This window comes from Drosophila arizonae, chromosome X (genome assembly GCF_054131065.1).
Source record: "Drosophila arizonae isolate 15081-1271.41 chromosome X, UAZ_ARI_1.0, whole genome shotgun sequence".
Lineage (NCBI taxonomy): Eukaryota > Metazoa > Arthropoda > Insecta > Diptera > Drosophilidae > Drosophila > Drosophila arizonae.
In genome coordinates, this window is record NC_142927.1 from 18,514,856 (window position 1) to 18,537,354 (window position 22,499).

The 22,499-nt window shown below is 43.8% G+C and overlaps 3 protein-coding genes across 17 annotated transcripts in view; 2 read left to right on the plus strand and 1 right to left on the minus strand.

Moving 5' to 3' along the window:
* Positions 1-8,129, plus strand: part of fog (folded gastrulation) — a 42,079-nt gene extending 33,950 nt beyond the window's left edge. For 3 of the 5 annotated variants that reach the window (XM_089474710.1, XM_089474711.1, XM_089474712.1), the window contains exon 4: positions 3,230-8,128. In XM_089474710.1, the coding sequence (XP_089330836.1) occupies positions 3,295-6,021 (2,727 nt within the window). In that variant the 5' untranslated portion in view covers positions 3,230-3,294 and the 3' untranslated portion in view covers positions 6,022-8,128. Of the gene's footprint in view, positions 1-3,229 lie in introns of all 5 variants that reach the window. The other 2 variants (XM_089474713.1, XM_089474715.1) reach the window with 1 other exon arrangement.
* Positions 1-22,499, minus strand: part of LOC108620087 (uncharacterized) — a 241,107-nt gene that overhangs the window by 72,586 nt on the left and 146,022 nt on the right. The gene's annotated exons all lie outside the window — the stretch shown is intronic.
* On the plus strand, positions 15,696-18,255 carry LOC108620253 (uncharacterized). Its single transcript, XM_018017163.2, has one exon. The coding sequence runs from the start codon at positions 16,005-16,007 to the stop codon at positions 18,132-18,134; it is 2,130 nt and encodes a 709-aa protein (XP_017872652.1). The 5' UTR covers positions 15,696-16,004; the 3' UTR covers positions 18,135-18,255.

A 22,499-nucleotide genomic window follows, 5' to 3' on the forward strand; every position in this document is an offset into this window, starting at 1 on the left:
TGCTTGCTCAAACTAATTTCTTACAGTTGGCCTGTTATCTAAGTTAACATACTCTCATAGTTGACATTCATAGTTAATATGTTCCCTTAGTTAACATATCATTGTTAATATATTAATGTTAACATTAGTGAGATAGAAAAACAGCCTCGCCGCTTGCTCAAAATAATTTCTCACAGTTGGCCTGTTATCTAAGTTAACATACTCTCATAGTTGACATTCATAGTTAATATGTTCCCTTAGTTAACATATCATTGTTAACATATCATATGTAGTTAACATTAGTGTGATAGAAAAACAGCCTCGCTGCTTGCTCAAACTAATTTCTTACAGTTGGCTTGTTATCTTAGTTAACATATTATCCTAGTTGACATATCAGAGCTAATATATGTTGAACATATTAGCTCTGATATGTCAGATCATCAGAGTTGACATTACATAGTTAACATAAGTGAGCTAGAAAATCAGCTTCGCTGTTGGCTTAAAAAAAGTTCTAAAAGCTAACATATCCTTGGAATTTTACCATAGTTAACAGGTTCCCATAGTTAACATGTTAGAGCTAACATAAGTCAGATCAAAAGACGTTTTCGCTGCCTGCTTAAACTAATTTCTTAGCGTGGAAATATCCTTGGCATATCCTGGTCTAAGCCTGGCTAGAGAAGTACCTACAGAGTCGTCTTCCAGCTGCAGAAGCCGCTTTGTGTTTACATTGCCTTAGCATAAGAAGGGTTCTACCTGTAGGTGTCAGCAGATATCGTTCATCGCAATCTATCTTGAACTGCAAGCATTCATATATATGTATATATATATATACATACATACATATATACTAATGCATGTTAACCTCGTCGTAATTATGCCACCAAAATCCCCATTTGCATTCACTTTTAAGCTGTGGGTACTTCAAATTCTCAACTAATTGAGCTATGAGGCATACGAAGTGCTGCGGGTGTCAAAGTCATTGTCTTACATAATGCCGTAATGACATTAACCTTATCAAGTGCTTATTTAATATATGTGCATGTGTATAAACACATGTGTGCGTTGGTGTGTGTGTGTGTGTTGAGAGGTTCTTGACGCTCACACGCGCATGCGACACGCATTGCCCAAAAAGCAGAGACGAAGCAGAGGACATAGGCTAGGTGGCCAATGGCCAATGGGCAATGGGCAGTGGCCAGTTTTATGACCGATACGCCGAGTCCGGCCCACTAAAAAGCTATTAACAAGTAATAATGACAGCAACAACAACAACAAAAGCAGGCGGCCATAAACTTGAGTGCAACAGTTAGAGCAGTGGGAAAAAGTCGCGGTTGCAATGTGCCACACTTGAACTCATAAATTCGAAGAACCCGCAGATAACCTACATATATGTCTATGGTCTCTCCAGCCGTCGCACTCTGTCCCTTTGTCGCCCAGCGAACGTGTGCGTTTGTGTGTGTGTGTGTGTGTGTGCGTGTGTGTATCTTTATAAATAAACATTGTGCGTGCTTGTCCCACTACGTATCTGTTTGCATTTGTGTGTGTGTGTGCGTGTCTGTGTGTGCTTAAGCAAAGTGCAACATCAACAATGACTGCTGTGGCAGCAACAAGTTGATGCAGTTGCTGCTGCTGCTGCTGTTGCTGTTATTATTATTATTATTGCCGTTGATAATGACAACACAGATGACTGATGAGAGATATGAATTTGTCTGTGTAGGTGTGTGTGTGTGTGTGCGCGTGTGCGTGTGCCTGCCACCGTCGATATACCCATTAAAACATTAAAGCGATGCCCAAGTTCACAATCTTTGTGTATGACGGCTACCGGCGACGCGACGCGAGCGTCAAGCGCACAGTGGCACAAATGCTATGAAAAATGTAATAAAAAATGCATATACAGCTAAAAGTATATATAAATAAATATACATATTAGATTAAATGGATAGGTGAAAAATATTAAATACTTTTATAAACTATTAAAAAAACAAAAAATAAATAAAAATTAAATAATACTATAAATATTTTGCGGCTTGGTGAAATTGTCTTATATTCAATCTATATATTTATACCACAGATGCATATTTATTTTCCTATTTACTTATTTTATATATGCATTTTTTTTTTTTTTTTGCAAATATTAATTTTAAAATTTTACAAATTAAAAAATTATATATAATATAAAATAATTATTAAACAAAAATCATATGAGCACAAATGCAGCTATAGAATATAAAGAGGCGTATAAAATGAATACTATTGAATAAAATAATAAAACGAATATAGTGAATATATAAAAAAATATATTATATATATATATATATATATATATATATATATATATATATATATATATATATATATATATATATATATATATATATATATATATATATATATATATATATATATATGAGTATAATGATTATACTAAATATTTTATGGAATTTTTTAGCTATATTATTTTCGCTATATTATTATATTATATATATAAAACTACTTAGAAGCGTCACTTCGCTTTAATAATAAATTCTGTGGGGCTTCACACAAAGCTATTTTCAGATATATTGTAATATTCGTTATTATGGATATTTCACAATGAATATATGATTCCATATTAAATGGTTTCCGCAATTATTTTAATCAGCTTCGATAGAGAGAGTTTCGCTCTGCTCTAAACTAAAATTACTCTCGAATTAGTCTTCAATTGCCATCGCACTATAATTTATTTTTTAAGCAATTAATATCTATATTTTTGTTACTTTATTTGAGTCCGTGCCAAATATGTTTGTATGTAAAATTTATTATACATATATACATTTATTAAAAATTTACAAAAATAATTTTGCTTTCAATTTATCGTTCTCAATTTTCTTTTTTTTTTTTTGTGGGTTTCAAAATGCTCAGAAAGTTTTTTATGAATTGTTGCCATTGTGGCACGCTCCGTGTGCGGCCCAGGCACACGTACACACGTACACTCACACACTCGCACACAATTGAGAACCGGTATTGTTCCACATGCCACAAAAGATGCGGCAGGGCAAAAAGCACACAGAGCAGAACAGCTGCTGTTGGTGGTGGCACAGAAAGAGCATTAGCAGCTGTGTGGGTGAGGGGGGTGGGTGAGGGGAATCGGGATTGGGGTTAGGGAGAGGGTTAGGGCTAGGGGAGCTTTACCTGTGGGAAATTGCCAGCAGTTTTGGCCAGTCATACTAATCCATTCTCTTTCTCTGCGTTTCCGTTTCGCTTTCGATTGCAGAGATAAGCGGCACTAGGATCGTGGGATTGGCAACGCTGCAGCAGTGGAGCTGGAGGATTGCCGCCATGGCATCGTCGTCGAGAGGCAAGCGGCAGGCGAGCAATCGCTGGATGCTGTTGCTGGTGCACGGCCTGCTGGCGCTGGCCGTGCTGCACATGCACAGCCTGAGGGCGGGCGGGGTTGAGGCGCTGCCGATTACCTCGCGGCCCATCGAGGGCAATGCCCAGAAGGACGCGTGGGAGGCGTGGCTGCGCCTGCCCTACGAACAGAAATCGCTCGAGAAGCAGAAGAAGGTGATGCCCAAGTCCATATTCGCGCTGCCCTTCCGCCACTGTCCGCCGGGACACAAGCTGTACAACGAGCGCTGCATCTCGCAGACGAACATCGACCCCACCGATCTCGTTGCGCAGGAGCTGCAGGAACAGCTGGGCTACGGTGGTGGCGGCGGTGGTGCTGGTGGTGCCGGCGGTGGCCCCACGGCATTCACCGACTACGACTACAGCGACAACGAGAGCGATGAGCTCATCTACGAGATGCCACTGGGGCCGCTCATTCTGTCCGATCCGCTGCCCACGCTGCCCACAAGTGGTGCCAGTGGTGCCGAGGACCAGGCGCTGCCCAGCGAGGATGCACCACTCAAATTCAATATATTCGAAAAGAAGTTTCCCACGGCATCGGAGTCTGATGTTGTCAATACAACGACAGCAACATTGCCATCGATTGCAACGGCAACGGCAACGGCAACGGCAACAGCAACAGCAACGGCAACTACCACGCCCACACCCACAATAGCAACGATGCGCGAAGACGCCCTCAAGGCGCAGCAGAGGCCGAATAATCGCATTGCCGATAGCGACCAAGATCTGCAGGCTGATGCGAGCAGCGCTCTGCCAAGCACGACAAGCCTCAGCATATCCAGCAGCAGCAGCAGCAGCAGCAGCAGCAACATTGGCTCCTTCGGCGACATTGGCCATATCGATGCCATTGTTGTGCCAGCGGGCGCGTCAGTGGACACAGAGCCAACGGTGCAGCTGGTGACAAGTTCGATGCGCACTGAGCCCAAGGCGAAGCCGGATGCGAAGCCCGATGCGGGGGTGCAATCGGATTCAGAGCACGAAGCGGAGTCGGACTCAGAGTCAGAGTCAGCGAGCGCCGCCGAGACGGTGGCTGAGGCCGAGGCCGAGGCAGAGATCGAAACGGACCTGGAGCAGCTGCTCAAGGTCGACGCCTTTCTGCCGGCCTACGGCAGCAGCGTCGATACCATGCCGCAGTTCAGTCATCGTCGCGTCTCGCCGCTCAGCGCCGATCTGGATGCTGACGATTCAGCGACGGATATTGTGCCAACCACAGGAGAGCGCGATGTCGATGCAACAGCAGCAACAACAACAGCAACAGCAACCGCAACAACAACAGCAACTACATCAGCAACCACATCGTCGGCTACGCCCACAACACCAACACGAGCACAAGAACAAGAGCTAGATGTGCCTGTGTTGAAAAAATCGAAAGTGCAACCGGTTCAGTTAAGCTCAACCACAACAACAGCAGCAACAGCAACAACAGCAACAATAACTCCAGCTACAGCAACAGCTACAGCAACAGCTACAACAATATCATTGACATCAACAACACCAACAGCAACAACAACAACAACAACAGCAGCAGAATCATCATCATCGGCAGCAGCAGCAGTGACAACAACAACAGCAACAGCTGCAACAGTTGCTGCTGCTACTGAAACCAAAGTTGCTGCCATACATCAAGATGCCAATGGCAATGCTCGAGATGATGACCGGTTTTATTATCAGCATTTGAACAGAAATGTTGCTGCCATTGGCAGCAGCAGCAGCAGCAGCAGCAACAGCGACAGCAGCGACAGCGACACTAGCAGCAGCAGCAGCAGCAGCAACAATGCTGACAACGACTTGGATGTGCTGAACGATATGGCATCCAGTGACAATTTAATGACAAACACAATCGGCGGCCAGGGCGACAGCGAGCGGGCGGCAAGTGAAATTAATTTTGAACAAGAATTGCGCATTATAAACGAACTGGTTAAGGACAAGCGGCGATTATCGCAGCTGCGACAACAGCAACACGAGCAGCAGCCGTCAACGACAGCGACAACGACAACGACAACGACGACGACAACAGCAGCAACGATCATTGAGAGTGGCTCTGATGCGTCTAGCACTCCAGCGGCAGAGGCAACAAATTTTTGGTCTAGCCTCATGCCAATGCTAAGCCAGACGTCGACAGAAGCAACAGCAGCAACAACAGCAGCAGCAACAGCAACAACAGCAGCAGCAACAGCAACAACAGCAACCGAACAAACAGCAGAGGCAATTGCAACAACAATAATGTCAGGTAATGCTGCTGCTGCTGCTGATAGTTCAACAACAGCAACAACAACAGCAGCAACAGCAACAATTGCTGACACCACAAGAAGCACACAACAGCAATTAAGTATTAATACAAATCGTAGCAATAGAAATAGTAAAATAATTAGAGTAGATAGCTTAGGCGCGAGTCCAGAGCCAACAGCAGCAGCAACAGCAAGAACACCAGCAGCAGCAGTAGCAACTACAGCAGCTACAGCAGCAACAACACCAAACGATGAGAATTACACGCCCTTCTGGTGGTTGCCCAGCATTGGTTGGCGTGTCGATCGTCAGGTGGACGAGCAGGGCGAGGATCGTTCGCTCTTGTTGCGCATCTTCAGAACGTTTCGTGGCAGCGACAGCAGCACAGCAGCAACAGCAGCAGCAGCAACAATAACGTCGCGCCGCTAGTGCCAGCTAGCTCAGCTATTTAGTAGCCAACTGGCGCCATTCCAGTGCCTGCGCGCTGCTCTTAGCAGCTCTCGCCCGTGTGGAGAGTCGCTGGAGTCCGCTGGTCGGTCGGAAGTGCTGCCGTGTCGTCTGAGGGTGCCGCTGGCAGCGACGCTTCAATTGTGTGTTGAACTCTCTGCTTGGCCAGTTGCAACCAGCGTCTAACTACCCTACCCACACCCACACCCACACCCACACTTACACTACACTACACAACACTACTTAGCTGTCAGTCTATAATTATTTAATAATTTTATGCATGCATACATATATACTTAGATCGATATATGTATGTCTTAATATTTGTATCTGTTTATCTATTTGTACATATTTATGTAATGTCAACAAATTTCGTATATATATATATTCATATTAATATTATTCTTATTATTTTTTTTCGTTTTCAACAATTCTTAAATTTTTTTTTTTTTTGTTATTTACCTTGCTGCTTTTTTTTTTTAAGTTGTTGATTTAATTTTAACCCGATATATATATATATATGTGTGTATATATATGTATCTATATGTATATGCATATATCGATTTTTACAATAGTTTTATTATTGTGCTTCTGTGGGGCAGGACACGTGCATTGCCGCCTGTTGCTGTTGCATTACCTTAGCAATATTTAATTGTGATTATTTAAAGTTAAAGCTAGTTTTTTAGCCAACAAACACACACACACACACACACACACACACGCTCGGAATATAATTGCAATTATCTTTGATATTATATTCAAATATATCTATATATAAATTCATATATAGTTGTAACATAAGTCCTTCTGGCAAATTAAACAGCTTCCCAACCATACCAACCCCACCACCCCCCTACCCCCCTACCCCCCTATCCGTACCTCTGTAATATTATTAATATATAATCATTATCGTAGCTCCCTTCTATATATTACTACTACTATTATTATTATTATTATTATATTTTATGTGAAGCCTCGTTGTAGTTGTCTCTGTGTATATACCCCACGTGGAAAGCCATTAAAATGCGCTGCTTAATTTTAAACGTTGTGAATTGCTGCGCTGCATTTGAATTTAAATTAAGCTCAACGAAAAAAACAAAACAAAAAACAAGAAAAAAATGAGAGAAAGAAAAAATGTGTTGCTTTTTAAATGCTGCTAAATGAAACATTTTCAAAGATATACGAGTATATTTATACATTAGAATTACAATTTTTTTGCTAGCATTTAAGCATATTATTTATGTTATCTAAAACAAAAACAAAAAACCAAAAATAAAAAAAAAAAATCGAAATACAAATAACAAAATATTAATGTAAAGTAAATGTAATGCATGTACATAGATCTAATTTTTTTTTTCTGTTGGTGTCTAAAACAAACAAAAAGAAACACATAAATATATAAAAAATATCGAAACAAAAAACAAACCAAAAAAACTAAAATTGTTTGGTGTTTTTTTCATTTGAAGATATATTAAACACATGGGAAAGAGTGAATTGAATAGGGCGAGGGTGAGTTAGAAAGAGAGAGAGGGAGAGAGATGTTATAGAATTATATGTGAATAGATATAATGCCAGCTTATGCTGGTATTATTACCAGCTCACAGATCTCTGCTCCTCCAGGGGCAGAGCTTCAGCAGCTCGCGATATATATCTAATAAAACATGCACGAAGCACGAACGAGTGTTAGAGCCACTGCCTAGCAGTAGTGCTTAGCCGTTAGATTTGGACAGTTCACCAACTGTGAATGGCCGGAACGAAGTCTGCTGGACCCAGACCTGAACCCGCTCGAAAACATGGGGCAGCAGCAGAGGCGAGTTGCTGCAACGCAATGTGCAAACACTGTGAATGCGAGTGCGGATGCGAGTGCGGATGCGAGTGCGGATGTTAGCGACAGCTGCCAGCGACGAGGAGCATTCGAATTACCAGGCGATAGAAACAAAATCAGGGCCAGGAAGCTGGCGCCCATAGCGCAGCAGAGGCAGAGGCAGAGGCAGAGTCAGAGGCAAACAAATGTACGCAAATACACACACACACACGCGCGCACACACACATGCACAGACACGCCCCTAATATGCTAAAATATCTGTCACACTCGCATGCAGCCGGCGTAGGTGTCGATGTTGTTGTTGCTGCTGCTGCTGCTGCTGCTGCTGCTGCTGTCGTCGTTGTTGTTGTTGCTGCTGGCGTGTTTGACTCGTGTAGCAAATGCCATTAGGAAAATTTAACTTTTTTCCCAAAAAAACAGAATCGAGGCAAAAATGGAAAAAAAAAATCTTTGGCAAACATATGCAGACGGCATGTTAACATGGCGAATAAAATACAAGCGCAAGGACAGGGCAGGGAGGGTGGGTGTGCGGCTGCGGGTGCTGGAGAAATTGGCAGAGCTGTGAAAATGCGTGTTTACCTAACGATTGCATTAGGCGCTGATTGCAGCAGCAGCAGCAGCGACAGCAGCAACAGCAGCGGCTCAGTTTGTTTGTGCACGCAACTGTGCGAATGTGGCCCAGACGCGCGTTTGCTTTTCAGCTGTCATTCGTCAGTCGGCTGCAGCAGCGCCACCTGGCGGCGCGTAGCGGTGCCGCAGTGCCGCTGCCTGCGCGCTGCATGCCTTAAGGCGCGCGCTTATATTTGATAGCACACACACACACACGCACACACACAGCTCGATTGCATAAAAGTTGAAAAAGAAAAATAAACCATGCCACAATTGGCGCAAAAGCAAAATGGAATCGTTTGCATTTTTGCATATCGAACGACACAGTATTTGTCATACAAATCGAACCGAAATAAGAGAGGAGCAAAAATTGTATATATGTATGTATGTATGTATGTAAATATGTATGTATAAATAAAATATTTCAATTACATAAGAAAATTTGTATTTGTGTTTGTGCTGGACTTTTGGCTGCAGGGCCGGGGGGCGGGAAACTGACTGGCCAGCGGGTGAAGGGGGGAAGGGGGGAGGGGAGCTTCCATGTTTATAAGCCAAATGGCAATAGTTGCCAGAAGGAAATTGTTGTTTATTTAACTATTAAGCTAAAATGCACACTGAAAGCTGGACGATAAAACGACGCACTTAAACGCTACGGCATGCATGTGTGTGTGTGTGTGTGTGTGTGTGTGCATAAAATATAAATGAAACACCGCCTAATGCTATGCAATACAAAGTCTCAATGTGCTGTGCAGTATTTTAGTTTTCAATGGCTGAGCTTTTATGCAAAGTAAACACACACGCACATAATTCAACTGAGTGTGTGTGTGTGTGTGTGTGTGTGTGTGTATTTGTATTTGTATTTGCCAGCTGAAGCATTAGCTATTGTCTGCCTGTCAAATCTGCCCATTGCGAGGGGGCGGTGGGGGGCGTGGGGCGGGTGGCTTGTTGGCAGCCTTGTTGCTGTTTTTGGGGTTACGTTGCACAGCTGAAGGGAAGCTTCGCAATCTGCTCAATGAATCTCAATAAGTTTGTCAGAGTATGCGTGTGTGTGTGTGAGTGATGCTTAAGTCTGTTTGCAGTTGTGTGCGTGTGCTAAATCAAGCGGTAATTGGGTCTTCCCTCTCTCTCTCTCTCTCTGCCTACACCTCTGCCGCTGCCGTTGTTTATATAATTGAAACTAACACAAATAAAGTGCAAAAGCTTTCTGATTATGGGGCTTTGCGCCAGCCACAAAATGAGCGTGGCTAAAAGCCCAGTCAAATGCTGTCCCGTTACAATTGCCGCTGCCACAGATTCACCAGCCAGCCACTTACATTGCTACAGTGAATTGTGTTGGCGCTGCTGTTGCTGTTGCTGCTGTTGCTTGGGCAGCGACAACATGTACTCCAAATCGCTTTCCTACATATCGAACAGCACAGTGATTCAAAAGTGTTGAGAATGAATCGAATATGACTTGATTTAGTTAAAAATATTTATATTATTTTCATATTTATATTATTTATTGCTGTTCACAATAATTTGGCAGGCCAAAAAAATCGTAAAAATAATAATAATGCAATTTAAAACCGATCAAATTAAAATTAATTATAATTTTATAGCGTAAATTAATTTTGTTAAGAATATATTTACTATTTTCAAGTAATTTAGTATTCATATATTATCATAATCATCTAGAAGAATAACAAATTTGTATAAAAAAAAAAAAAATAATATAATAATAATAATGGTAAAATAAATTTTAAGTACATTAAATTATAATTCATTGTAATTATAGTTGATTAAGCAAAGTTGGTTATTAAATTTTGGCAAAACTCATAAAAATATAATACATTTGTGAATAAGGTATGTTTCAGAATATTATTTTGCATATTTTGCATCATAAGAAATTAAATAAAATAAGCCAATTAATAATTTAAAAAAAAATGTAATTAAAAAAATTAAATTAAATAAGGTAATTATTTGGTTTCTTTTATTAAATTATTTTTGTGCATTTTTTCAGATTTTTACCGTTTAATTAAGGGTAAAATTTTAACAATTTTTTATATAGTAGCTATGAAATATAAAATATAAAAGTTAATGTTAGATTTTATTTTATTTCTATTATTAATTTTTTTTAAAGAATGCATTCATTTGAATTTGCAGCGCTTCGAGCCCACTGTGCGGCGCATAAAATTCAAGGTGCCTCCGCACAAATGTGTGTGAGTGCTTGATTAGTGCTTGAGTGTGCATGCGTGCGTGGCCATGTTTGTATGTGTGTGTGTGTGTGTGTGTGTGTGTTTGCTGTTGTTTAAGCTGCTGTTAACTTAAGTATAACAATGATAAGGATAACGTTAGACGATTGCGATTTTGTTGCCATTTAAGCTGCAAAACGAGCTCAGCAAACTGCCAACGCGCACACACTCACACACACACACACACACACACACACATATGCGTGTTTGCACCTTATTTATTTGGCACTTTCATTGCTGGCACACAAACACACTAACACACACTCACGCACACGCACACACACGCACACACACAGACATAAAGTTGGCCACTTACTCAAACAATTGTGTTAAGTAATTGGAATGGTTGGGATTTGCTGTTTGAACAAAAGTTTCGTGCCGTTGTTGATTTTGTTGCCGGTGTTGCACTTGATATAATGCCACAAGCCGTGTGTGGATTCGCCAGATATAATTGTACACACAAACATACACACACACATACATATACACACATACGTATGTATCTGCAGCTATAAGCAGCTATCTTATGAGCCTATCTGAGGCAGATTTAGCCAGCAGTCGGTTCATTAGTTTGCCATATGGCCGATGCTCGGTTGTTGTTGTTGTTGTTGTTGTTGTTTCTGTTGTTGCTGTATTTGTTGCTGTTGCCGCTGGTGCTCAATGAAAAGGCTTAAATGCTCATTTGACGCAATTCATTCGGCTGTATTTACGCACCCACAAACACACACACACACACACACTCACACAGGGAGACAGACGCGTCGTGGAACTCAATTAATGGCAATAAATGCAAATTACATTTAAATGTGGCGCATAATTTTGCATTTGGCTGCCTTTTCCTGTAGCTGTGCGGTTGGCATTTTAGTTATTTACGAGCCATCACTTCCTAACCAACACCAGCCACCCCTCACTGCCACGCCCCAACCAGGCCTGTTAGTCGGCTAAAATATGCATTTGGCCGGGCTAAATGCTGCCTGATTCTGCTGCAGCTGTTCGTCAATTGGCAAACCGATTTATAATGAAATTAGTTAATATCTGCTTGTGGCTAAGCAGCTCTCATCGTAAATGCATCCATTGTCGCTTAAAGTATGAATAATACCTATGAAATTGCTCCATTTGCCATGACTATAAAAAGTCAAAGTTTGCAATATATAAAAAAAAGACAGTAATAATAATACTAATGCATTTATGAATAATGACAATAACAATTATGTGAAAAAGTGTCAATAAACACATTGAAATATAAATCATAATTAACATAGAAGTAGAATTTTAATGTGTAATAAAATATTAAATGTAAATGTAATGTCAATAAAATAACTCTTAAAAGTAAACATAAAAAAATTAAATTAAAAATAATTAATAAAATTAAAAAAAAAAAAATGTAAATATACGTATATATAATTATAATATGTATAATAAAATAAATTATAATAGCAATGGTAATGAACAGCAGAAAGTATAATATTAATATACTTAGTGATATAAAAAAAAATTAAAATTATATACCTCATTGGTATTTAACGAAGCAATGTAATGCTAATGATAATGGATGTAGTAATAGAAAAGAGGACAATGCAATAAATATCTAACACAAAAGAAATTATTATTTATTAAAAAAAAAAAAAATTATTAATTGATAATAATAATAATAATAATAATAATAATAATAATAATAATAATAATAATAATAATAATAATAATAATTATAATTATAATTATAATTATAATAATAATATTTATTATTAAATTACAATGTAAGAATAAATAATAATGAATTTTTCTGATTAATTACAATTAATAATAATTTAAATATACGCATCCATTATATTACCAATAACCCATGCTATTACTATATTATTATGATTACATAATGACAATGAAGAAATGTAATTCATTGTTGCATATGCACATCAGCTCTAATAAGAATTATCATCATCATCCATCATTAAAGTCTTCAACCAACTTGAATTCCTCACGCTGGCTCTCGTCTCCTGCCGTCACATTGTGCGGCTGCAGTGCAACATATACATACATATATATGTGTGTGTGAGTGTGCAGTTGTAGTTGACATCCCAGCTGGGGCTGTGAACCGGCAATAAAAGTGGCGTGCGCTATTACAATGAAGCCGGCTGCCGTCGCCCAGAGCTTGATTAAGCGCATCGAGCTGCTGCTCAGCTTAAGCCAATCAGCTGGCCAACGAGCTGCTGCCATGTGTTTTGTGTAATTTGAAAACGAAACCTGCAATCGCCATTGCCATCGCCATCGCCATCGCCATCGCCATCGCAATCACAATCTCATAATGCGCCGTATTCATTCATTGTCATTGTCATCGGCGTTGTCATTGCCGTTTTTCGTTGTCCCAGCTCGCTGGCTGTTCGTTTGCCATTGTCCGTCCTCTGTCCGTCCGTCCGTCCGACGTCCGTCTGTCCGCACACTTGTCATAAATAAGCTGTGCAGCTTGAAGCTCTCTCTTAACTCTCAACTCTCAACTCTCAGCTCGCGGCTCTTGGCTCTTGGCGCTCAGCTGCCCTCAGCTCAGGGCTCGCATTGAATGACTGAATTCAATTTAACGAGAAATTGCAACAATCAACGCTGCTCAGTGCGTCCAGCGTCCTCTGTGTCCTGTGTGTCCTGTGTGTCCTGCGTTCTGCGTCTAGTGGCACGCTCTTTTCAACGACATGCGCCTCTTCTTTTTTAACACCGACTGCTGCAATGCCCTTCTCTGCGGACATTTGCATTCGCTCATAGAGCATGGAACATATTTTTTTGTAATGAAATATTATATATACAATATTAATATAAATATATAATAATATTATATACAGTCGAGTACCGATAATTTAAAATGTCAAGGACATCAGTTTATTTTATTTATTTTTTTTTTTTTATTTACACAGAAAGTAAAATTATCGATAATTATCGAAAAAGTTTTTGTTTAAGGGAGTAGAATTTTTTCTCGATTTATAGCAATTTTTGAGGTAAGTGGGCTATAAATTATCGAGACTCGACTGTTTATAATATAGATTAAATATGTAAGCATTATTTTTTAATATACAATAAAGCGAATTTTGAAAATAATTAATAAACTAAACATAGAACTATAAAATATATATATAAAAAAAAATGAAGTAAAGAAGTAAATAAGAAAAAATAAATCTGCTTGAAGGCCTTTGTAGCTCTGGCGTTAAACAAAATTATTTAGAATTAATTCTTTGTAACAATCAAATAAATAAATACATAATAAATATTATACAAGTATTTATTTCTTTTATTATTAATGGTACGATTCTTTAAATCTAGCTTTAATTTGATTATGATTTTCATATACAGAATTTCAATTTATAGTAAAGGGCATTTGCTATTCGGCTTGCCATTTAAATTTACTGTTATTTTTTTTGCTCTACACTCTTTTTTGTTGTCGTTTTCGTTTTGTGACGCCCACATTTTGCGGACAGCCAAAAAACGAGCAGCCAAAGCAGACCAGACAATGGGCTGATCGGCTTGATGGTCGGATGGCTGGCTGGAAAGGATTTCGAGGTGACCAAGAGGCAGCAACAGGAGTCGCAATAACAAGAGCTCCATGCTGTTGCAGCTCCATGCCGCGACAGCGCAGGAAGCGCGCGGCATGCCACCGTAGGGCGGCAGCACCGCAAAAGGCACAAAATAAAATGTTGGCCAACGGCAGCGAATGGCGCAAAAAGTTGCACAGCGTATGCCAACAATGTAATTTTGACGCTTGATCTCGGTAAAGCACACACACACACACACACACACATGCCAAATGGCAGATGGAAAAGGGCGTGGCAAAAAAAAGAGGAAAAGAAACGAAAAAAAAAAAAGAAAAACAAACAAATACCGCTGGATAATGGACACCGATGAATGCAGCACAAAAAATGCCACATATGTGTGGGTGAGTCTATATATACATGTGTGTGCGTGTGTGTGTGTGTGTTTACAGAACAATGGTTGCATTGAGCCGATGCTGTTGTTATTGTTGTTGTTGTTGCTGCTCGTTTTGAGTGCGTTTTTGCGCGATTTCGGTTCACATGCGTTTTCTTTCCACAGCAGCAGCAGCAGGAGCAGCAGCAGAAGCAGGAGCAGCTACTGCACGCTTCCGCTGTTGCTGCTGCTGCTGCTGCTGGCACTGTCCCCGCGCCGTCCCCTGCCGCCCAATGAGAACTTTGTGCTGTGTGTTATTACTGCCAAACCGCAGACGTCGCAGCCAAACGGCCTCATAATATTTCATGGCTGCATGCAGTTTGTTCACATTCCGTTTGCCGCTTCCTTCGGTTCGCGCCACCGTCTTGATTATGCGGCAACAGGACACGTGCAACTTGGCACCTTGTCAAACAGGATGCAGGCAGCAGCAGCAGCAGCAGCAGCAGCAGGAGCAACATCCTCCCAGCTGAACTACAGTTTTCGGTTAGGGCTCAGCCATGCTCACTAACGAGAGTTCTCTAAGGAGTAAAATTGATGTTAATGGTCTAGCCAGGCATTTGGGTCTATATGGCCTATGTGTTATTTATTTAGGATACGGATGGGACAGAGCTGGAATAGGATAGGGATGTTACTCTGTCTACCCTATATCAGGAGTAGCCTCTGCTCTGAGAGGCGGCTATTCCATATAATTAATCTGATTCTTATAAGTACTTCAGTTGGGCTTTGATTATGTATGTATGTATGTATGTATATAAATAATATATATATAGACATATCTCCGTCTGTCTGTCTGTGCAGACAATCACAGCCTCTCCTCTCTCTCTCTCTCTCTCTCTCTCTCTCTCTCTCTCTCTCTCTCTGCAATACCCTGCGGCCTTTCAGCTGGCAAATATTATTGTTGATTAAGAAAGTTTGCTATTGAACTAAATATTTACTTTTCATTTAGTAATTGTGGTTGATTAATTTCGGACTTTTGACAGAACTGGCCTAGAAGCCAAGGCAGATTTAAATATTTTCAAAAATATGGAAATGAAAATCAACTCGAGAATACAGTGAAGGACACGACCTAGCCTACTGTCAATGGGAACGAGTCAATGTGGTCGTCCGCCCAGCTGGCGATCAAACTAGTTCAGCTCTGACAGCTACGGAGTATCGAGAAATCAATATCTTTAGAATCAGGCATTGTCTTCGTTTGCCTCTATTTGGCGCCGGGACAACCATAAACCAGATCCGTTTGCTCGGACGCTCGAGCTAATCAAATTCACCAAATTTATAAATTTATCAATTTCATCAAATTCTGCAATTTCCGCAAGTACCGCTAATATTCCGTTAATATCTCACCCAAAATTCAAGTCATAATGTATCCAAATGTGAGTGCAACCGTCTGCGTGATGGTGACGGTGCCCACTGCCCAGCAGGAGGCGGCACAGCAGCAGAGCCTGCACAACAAGCACTTCGCCGACAAGTTCAACGACATCGAATGCTCCTGTGCCTGCCACAACTGGAGCTCCGTCTACTGCGGCCAGTGCCGCCAGCGGGCGGAGAGGGGCCGATCGCTGGAGCTGCCGGATGTGGACCGGACAGCGCCAATGGAGAAGGTGCTGCGCCAGATTATTTCCCAGCTGCGGCTGGAGCATGTGTTCTGGTCACATGACCTCAGCGGCGGTCAGCTGCAGGTGCGCTTCGACCTAAAGCAGGACGAGCGCTACGAGCGCCTGCTCTACACACTGCGGGAGTGGGGCATCGGCGACCGGCCGGGCACCCATGTCACCGCCTTCAACTGCCTGGACACGCGCGTTCCGCTCGGTGCGGCGGCCAAATCTCGCGACTATGGATCAGCAGGAGCCGCAGGAGCAATGGTCGCGAGCGGCACTGGCGATGCCTACGATGACGAGCCGAACGAGAGCCAGCGCATGGGCTGGCAGAGCTTCGTGGACTCGGTGCGCTGCCGACTGAACGTGAACCAGGTGGTGCGCATGGTGCGCCGCGATGCCACCGTCAACTTTGACTTTGTGGTGCTGCTGATGGTCGCCGCACTGCTCTCCTGCGTCGGCCTGGTGGAGAACAGCTTCCTGTACCTATCCAGCAGCATGCTCATCTCGCCGCTGATGGGCCCGATCATAGCGGCGATATTCGGCTCGGTGATCAACGACCGCGGCCTGCGCTGGCTGGGCATCAAGAACGAGCTGATCGGCATTGGCATCTCGGTGGGCACCGGCTTCCTCTTCGGCAGCGCCGTTTGCCTGTGCGGCCTGAGCCGCTTCTTCATGCTCTCCGCCGGCTTCACCGAGGAGATCATCTCGCGCTGCGACACCCACTCGCTGGCCATTGGCCTCTGCACGGCGCTCGTCTCCGGCGCGGCGGCCGCCATCGGCGTGCTGGGCGGCAATACTGGTTCGCTGGTGGGCGTGGCCATATCGGCATCCCTGCTGCCGCCGGCTGTGAACGCCGGCCTGCTGTGGGCCATCGCCCTCTGCACCCGGCTGTTCCACATCGATCCCGATCTGCTGCAGAACCTGTCCAAGCATCGCGACTACTCGGCGCAGCTGCACGTGGAGCTCTTCGTCTGCGCAACGGTGAGCATGGCCCTCACGCTGGTCAACGTGGTGTGCGTGTGGCTGATGGGCGTGGTGGTGCTGCGCATCAAGGAGGTGGCGCCGGCGGTGCAGCGGGATCAGCAGTTCTGGCGGCACGACGTGCGCCTCGCCCGCGAGGTGGCGCTGAACGATCCGGAGCTGCACAGCGCCATCGATCGCCTGGACCTGGACGAGCGGCGACAGGTGAATCTGGATGCCGCCCACTACCAGCACACCTGGTCGCCGGGCACGGTGGTGCGGCCGCGCACCCGCCCGGACACAGCTGGCAGCTGCCAGGGCAAGGAGAGCAACCGCAACTATCACACGGTGCACGGCTTCCAGAATTTCTGCATGACGCTGCACAAGCGCAGCTCGGAGCAGCCCAGGCGCAGCTCGGAGCAGCCCAGGCGTTCATCCAGCGTGCTGCCCAGCTTCCTGGACGTCTTCAAGCCACTGGAGCCGGCCGAGCGCAGCTCAGCACCGATAACCGTTACCGTCCATAAGCCACCGCCACCGCCGCCAGAGTCCGAGACTGAGACCGAGCCAGAGCCTGAGACTGAGACCATTCCCGTTCCAGCAGCGGGCAGCGGCGCAACGACCAACTATCGCAGCCTGCCCGATCTGCGGGTCAGCTGCCCCGCCAGCGAGGAGCAATGCGCCCAGGAGCTCTCCGATCCGGAGCCGCACACCAAGTCGAAGATCTCGCGCAGCGTACACTGGAACGTGGAGCGCCGCTCGCTGAACGATAGTCCCGACTCCTGCTCGCTGCCCAGCAGCAGCCAGGACTCACAGCGGCGCTACTCCGTCCAGATGCTGGTCCCACCGCCGCCCGACCGTCGACTGCGTCTGCTGGAGCGACGTCAGCCCGAGGACAGCGAGGAGAGCGAATACAAGCACGAGTTCAATGTTTAGTCCAACTGTATCTCTGTGTGCATGTGTGCATGTGTGCGTGTCTGTGTCTGGGTGTCTGTGTGTGCCTCACTCACTTTACTTGGCCAATAGAAAAGCCTGCGAACAGCAACGCAAACATTGAGCACCGAACTTCTCTTTCATTTGATGTCGCGCCGCTTTGGCTCCTGTTTTGCTTTGATTACTTCGCGATGTCCTTGTTTGCCCAGCACTTTGCGGCTCCACTTGCCACATTCCCTGGACATCGCCCTGGCCAGTCCTCTCGCCTGCCTCTGGCTGCGGCATGACAAACATTTTGTTGGCTTTCAATTTGCCGGCTCTGCCCTCCCCGCCCCCTTGCCACCGCCTGGCTCAGTGCATCAATAAGTCACATCGGGAGCTCCTGTTTGAGCTAACATTGACTTGCTTTGTTCCTCAAAGGCTTACTCCTTTGTCGGTCTCTGCACAAGCTAAGCTCCCTCTCACTCTCTCTCACTCTATCATTCGCTCTCGCTCTCCCCCAATATATATAGAGATGAGCAGCTGACAGCTAACCAATTGCTCTTAGCTTACGTATTGTTTCTTCCATATCGCATAAAGTGTACAATGCCAGCAGCTTGTAGCCTATTTCTTAATCCAGCCGCTCTAATACTCGCTCACGCACTGCAGAGAGCATATTGGTTCTTGTGTCAGGTCTGTTTCGAGTTGACTTTCGCCAACTCTGCATTTGGTGAGCTTCGTTGCTCTGCTGAGCGAGTATTGTGCAGTCGATCAGCACATGCATATATACACTGAGCTAGATGTACTTCCATCATACAGTATTGTAAAGTGGTCTATCACAGCACATCAACTACTCGTAGCTCTGCTCTGCTCTGATCAGGAGCTTTGCTGATCCACGTTGATCTGCTGAGCGAGCATTAGGCAGTCGATCATGACATATGTGTATAGAGAGTGAGCTAGATTTAATTCTACTATACTATAGCCTTCTTCTGTTTTCGAGCTCACTAAAGTCAGCTCTGCAACTGACTAGCCTGCTGAGCGAGTATTGGGCAGTCGGTCAGGCTATGTATAGAGTGAGCTAGATTTGCTTATATTCCAGAGTGCAATTCTAATTCTATAATACTTCGAGTGCTCTATCAAATAACATCAACCAGATCTACAAATGGTGATCCACGTTGATCTGCTGAGCGAGTATTACGCAGTCGATTACGAGCTATGTATGTGTATAAAGAGTGAGGTAGAATTCTATTATACTATAGTCTTCTTTTGTATTCGAGCTCATTTCAGACACCTCGGCAACTGACTAGCCTGCTGAGCGAGTATTGGGCAGTCGGTCAGGCTATATATAGAGTGAGCTGGATTTGCATGTGCAGTGTACAGTATGCTCTATCAATTCTGATTCTATTATATTATAGTGCATTCGATCACATAATATCAACTAGCTCTGTAATAGGCGAGCTTCGTTGCTCTGCTGAGCGAGCATTACGCAGTCGATCGGAACATATATGAAATTAAGTAGTTATACTGCTTTCTTATAGAGTTCTATTATCATTAAGTCATATAATTTATTATTATAGATTCTATTGTGGGTATTATAGAGTGTTCTTCAATTCCCAAGCTCGAGCTGAGCTGACGAGCGAGTATTGTGCAGTCGATCAGGACATGCCCAGAGCTAAGTAGTTATGCTATTATTATAAGTTTGTTATTCTACTATTATTATAGAGTCCATTGTAGCGTGTTAGTTCCGTTAGCCTGCTGAGCGGGCATTACGCAGTCGTTCTCAACCCATGCATGTCCTGTGGAAAGCCGTCTTCGCTTATGCACAAACACTTTTCATTTGCTGCTCTCGACTTTTCAGTGCAATTTTCGTTCGCTGATTGCTTTCAGATGCTTCGTATTTTTTTTTTTTCTTTTTTTTTTTATATCCTTTTCGACTAGCTCGGTCTCGGCTCTAATAGACAAGAACAATTACGTGTTGCGTGTTGTATTGTGGCCATGGCTGTGCCTGTTGTCCTGGTCATTGGGCCCAATTGGCCAACAGGCATTGTTAGCCAGCCTGGAGTTCAGTGTGAAAAAAGGTCCTGTGGCCCAGTGGGTGATCCTTTGATGTGATGGGCTGCTGTTGTTGCTTAACAGTAATGTTTATTTGCCATTTGGCACTGCCGCTGTCCTTGCCACGTGCACCGCATCCCATTTGCTGTTTGCTGTCGGCTGTTGGCTGTTTGCGTCCTGCAGGTGCGACATTTGTCAGGTAGCCGCAATTAGCGCCATTCGCACAGCGCTGAGCCCACGCAGCACGCAACCTCGCACCCTCGCACCTCGTCCCTCAGCAGCGTCCGATTAACTCGTTTCCGTCCTCCTGCCCGCTAACGACCACTTCAGGGCGCATTCCTCCGTCCGCCTGCGGATTCCTCAAGTGCCCGGGCCTCATATAATTTTATGATGCATGCGCGAGAATTTCTGAGTCCATGAGGGAAGTGCCAAAGGTGGCCGAGGTGGCCAGGCAGACCAAAACCCGACCAGCGCTTGCATCTCACACCCCAGCCCAAAAACAAAACCCATTTCAATGGCCATTCTCATAGAGGTGCTAACATGTTTATGTGCCAGCTTTTAGAGTCTCGTTAATGAGGTGAGCGGCCAGGCCCAGGGCAGGACAGTTGCCTCTCCTCCTGCGCCGCTCGTCTTGATTAGTGCCATTAGCTGAAGATTACGCTTATTCGCTACACGGAATGGGTTTGAAATGTTGCAGATAAGCTGGCAGAAAAACTGTCAGCAAAAGAGATAGCACTCTCTCTCTCTCTCTCTAATTCTCTCTGCTGTGACTAAAAATACGCTCAACATGGAGTCAGGTGTTGTCAGGTGCATCATCAAATAAAGCATACAAAACTCCCTGCAATCCAATAAACAGCAATTTATCTGCATAATATTTATTTAATATATTGTTTCCTTTTGTTCCTGCATTTGTAGTGCGATCCCTTCGCAGGTGTATTCAGGTACTGCAATATTCAGGTGTTCATTCTTAACAACTAAAATGAGATCGAATGAAATATACTATAGTCAAAAGCAGCTGCTCTGCTATTCTCGGGATCCCCACGTAAACTCTGAGGACTCTCATTCATAAGGAGAACGTATTTATCTATCGGATTATACGTATTAGTTGTTGCAAAATAAAGAATTTAATAAACAACTTAATGCAATTCATTGCACGCTATTTGGAAGAGCTTCAGCTTAACCCGGACACTGTTGTCTGCCCCCCGCCTCGTCCTCCTCCTGCTTGGGCTCCTGCCCCACCCGCTTGGCTGTTCCTGTCTCTGCTTTATGCTGCTCCAAAGCAATTTTTTGTGCTGCCAGCTTCAGCTGAACTTCTTTTGCAACAAATTGTGTTGGCTTTGTTATTGTTGGCTGCTACATTCCGTTTTAATCTTGCCGCAGCACATCGCAGCGCTGCCTGCAACTCGAGCTGGGCCGGCCCAGCGGCGAGTGGACTCCGGACTCCGGACTCCGGACTCCTGGCACTGTCAGTATTGTCCTTTGAAGCGTTCTCTGCTTCTGGTCTTACTTGTAAATTATGTGTTTTAATAATTTACAAAGACTCAAAAACTGAAGCACTTTGCTTATAATCTTTTTGCCGTCTCGCTCACTTTTGATAGCCCTAATGACCAACAGCAGCAGTAGCAGCAGCCGGAGTCGGAGGAGCCGGAGGAGCATCTGCAGCAGCTGTAGTTAAATGCAAGCCTGTAAATAACTACAAAAGACACAGATCCGGCTGAAATGGCATATAACGAGCAAAGTCATACAAAAATGCTTGCAAGTACTAACTTTTAATTTCAAAAGGAGCCCAGGCCAGATCGCGCTGGCATTTCACTAAGTTTTCACTCTGGGCGAGGAAGCCTTTGTGCTCGGCCTCAGCTCGGCCGACCCCTTCAATTTGTGTACAACAGCTGCAGCTAAGCCACTTTGAAACGACTTTTGTCATACGATTATTAAAGGTGAAACTTAAATTGCGCCAAAAAGCTGCAAGTTGCCATCAAAGTGGCAAAGTTATCAACTTTGGGATTTCTATTAAGCATGAATAGAGTTGTGAAGCAATCGAATCGCTGGGAATATTCAAAATATGCAATAGAGAGCAGATAAAGAATACAAAATATTTTCATTAATATATAAACAAGACTGCTCCAGTCGTGCAAGCCCTAGATGCCCTGCAGAGCTTATATAACAGCCTAACTTGCTTCAGTACGTAAGGAATGATACTCACTCGCTCTGCTCTGGACTTTGGCTCTTTTCGTTTTTGTTTGCTGCTGAGCGCCTTGAGTGAAACTGTTCGTGTGACGCTCTCTGAACGAACATCGTTTAGAGAGAGACACGATTGACGCTCGCTGAACGAATCAC

What these genes read in the sequence shown, in the direction of transcription:
- LOC108620253 (XM_018017163.2), top strand. Translation starts at nt 16,005, where the DNA reads ATGTATCCAAATGTGAGTGCAACCGTCTGCGTGATGGTGACGGTGCCC.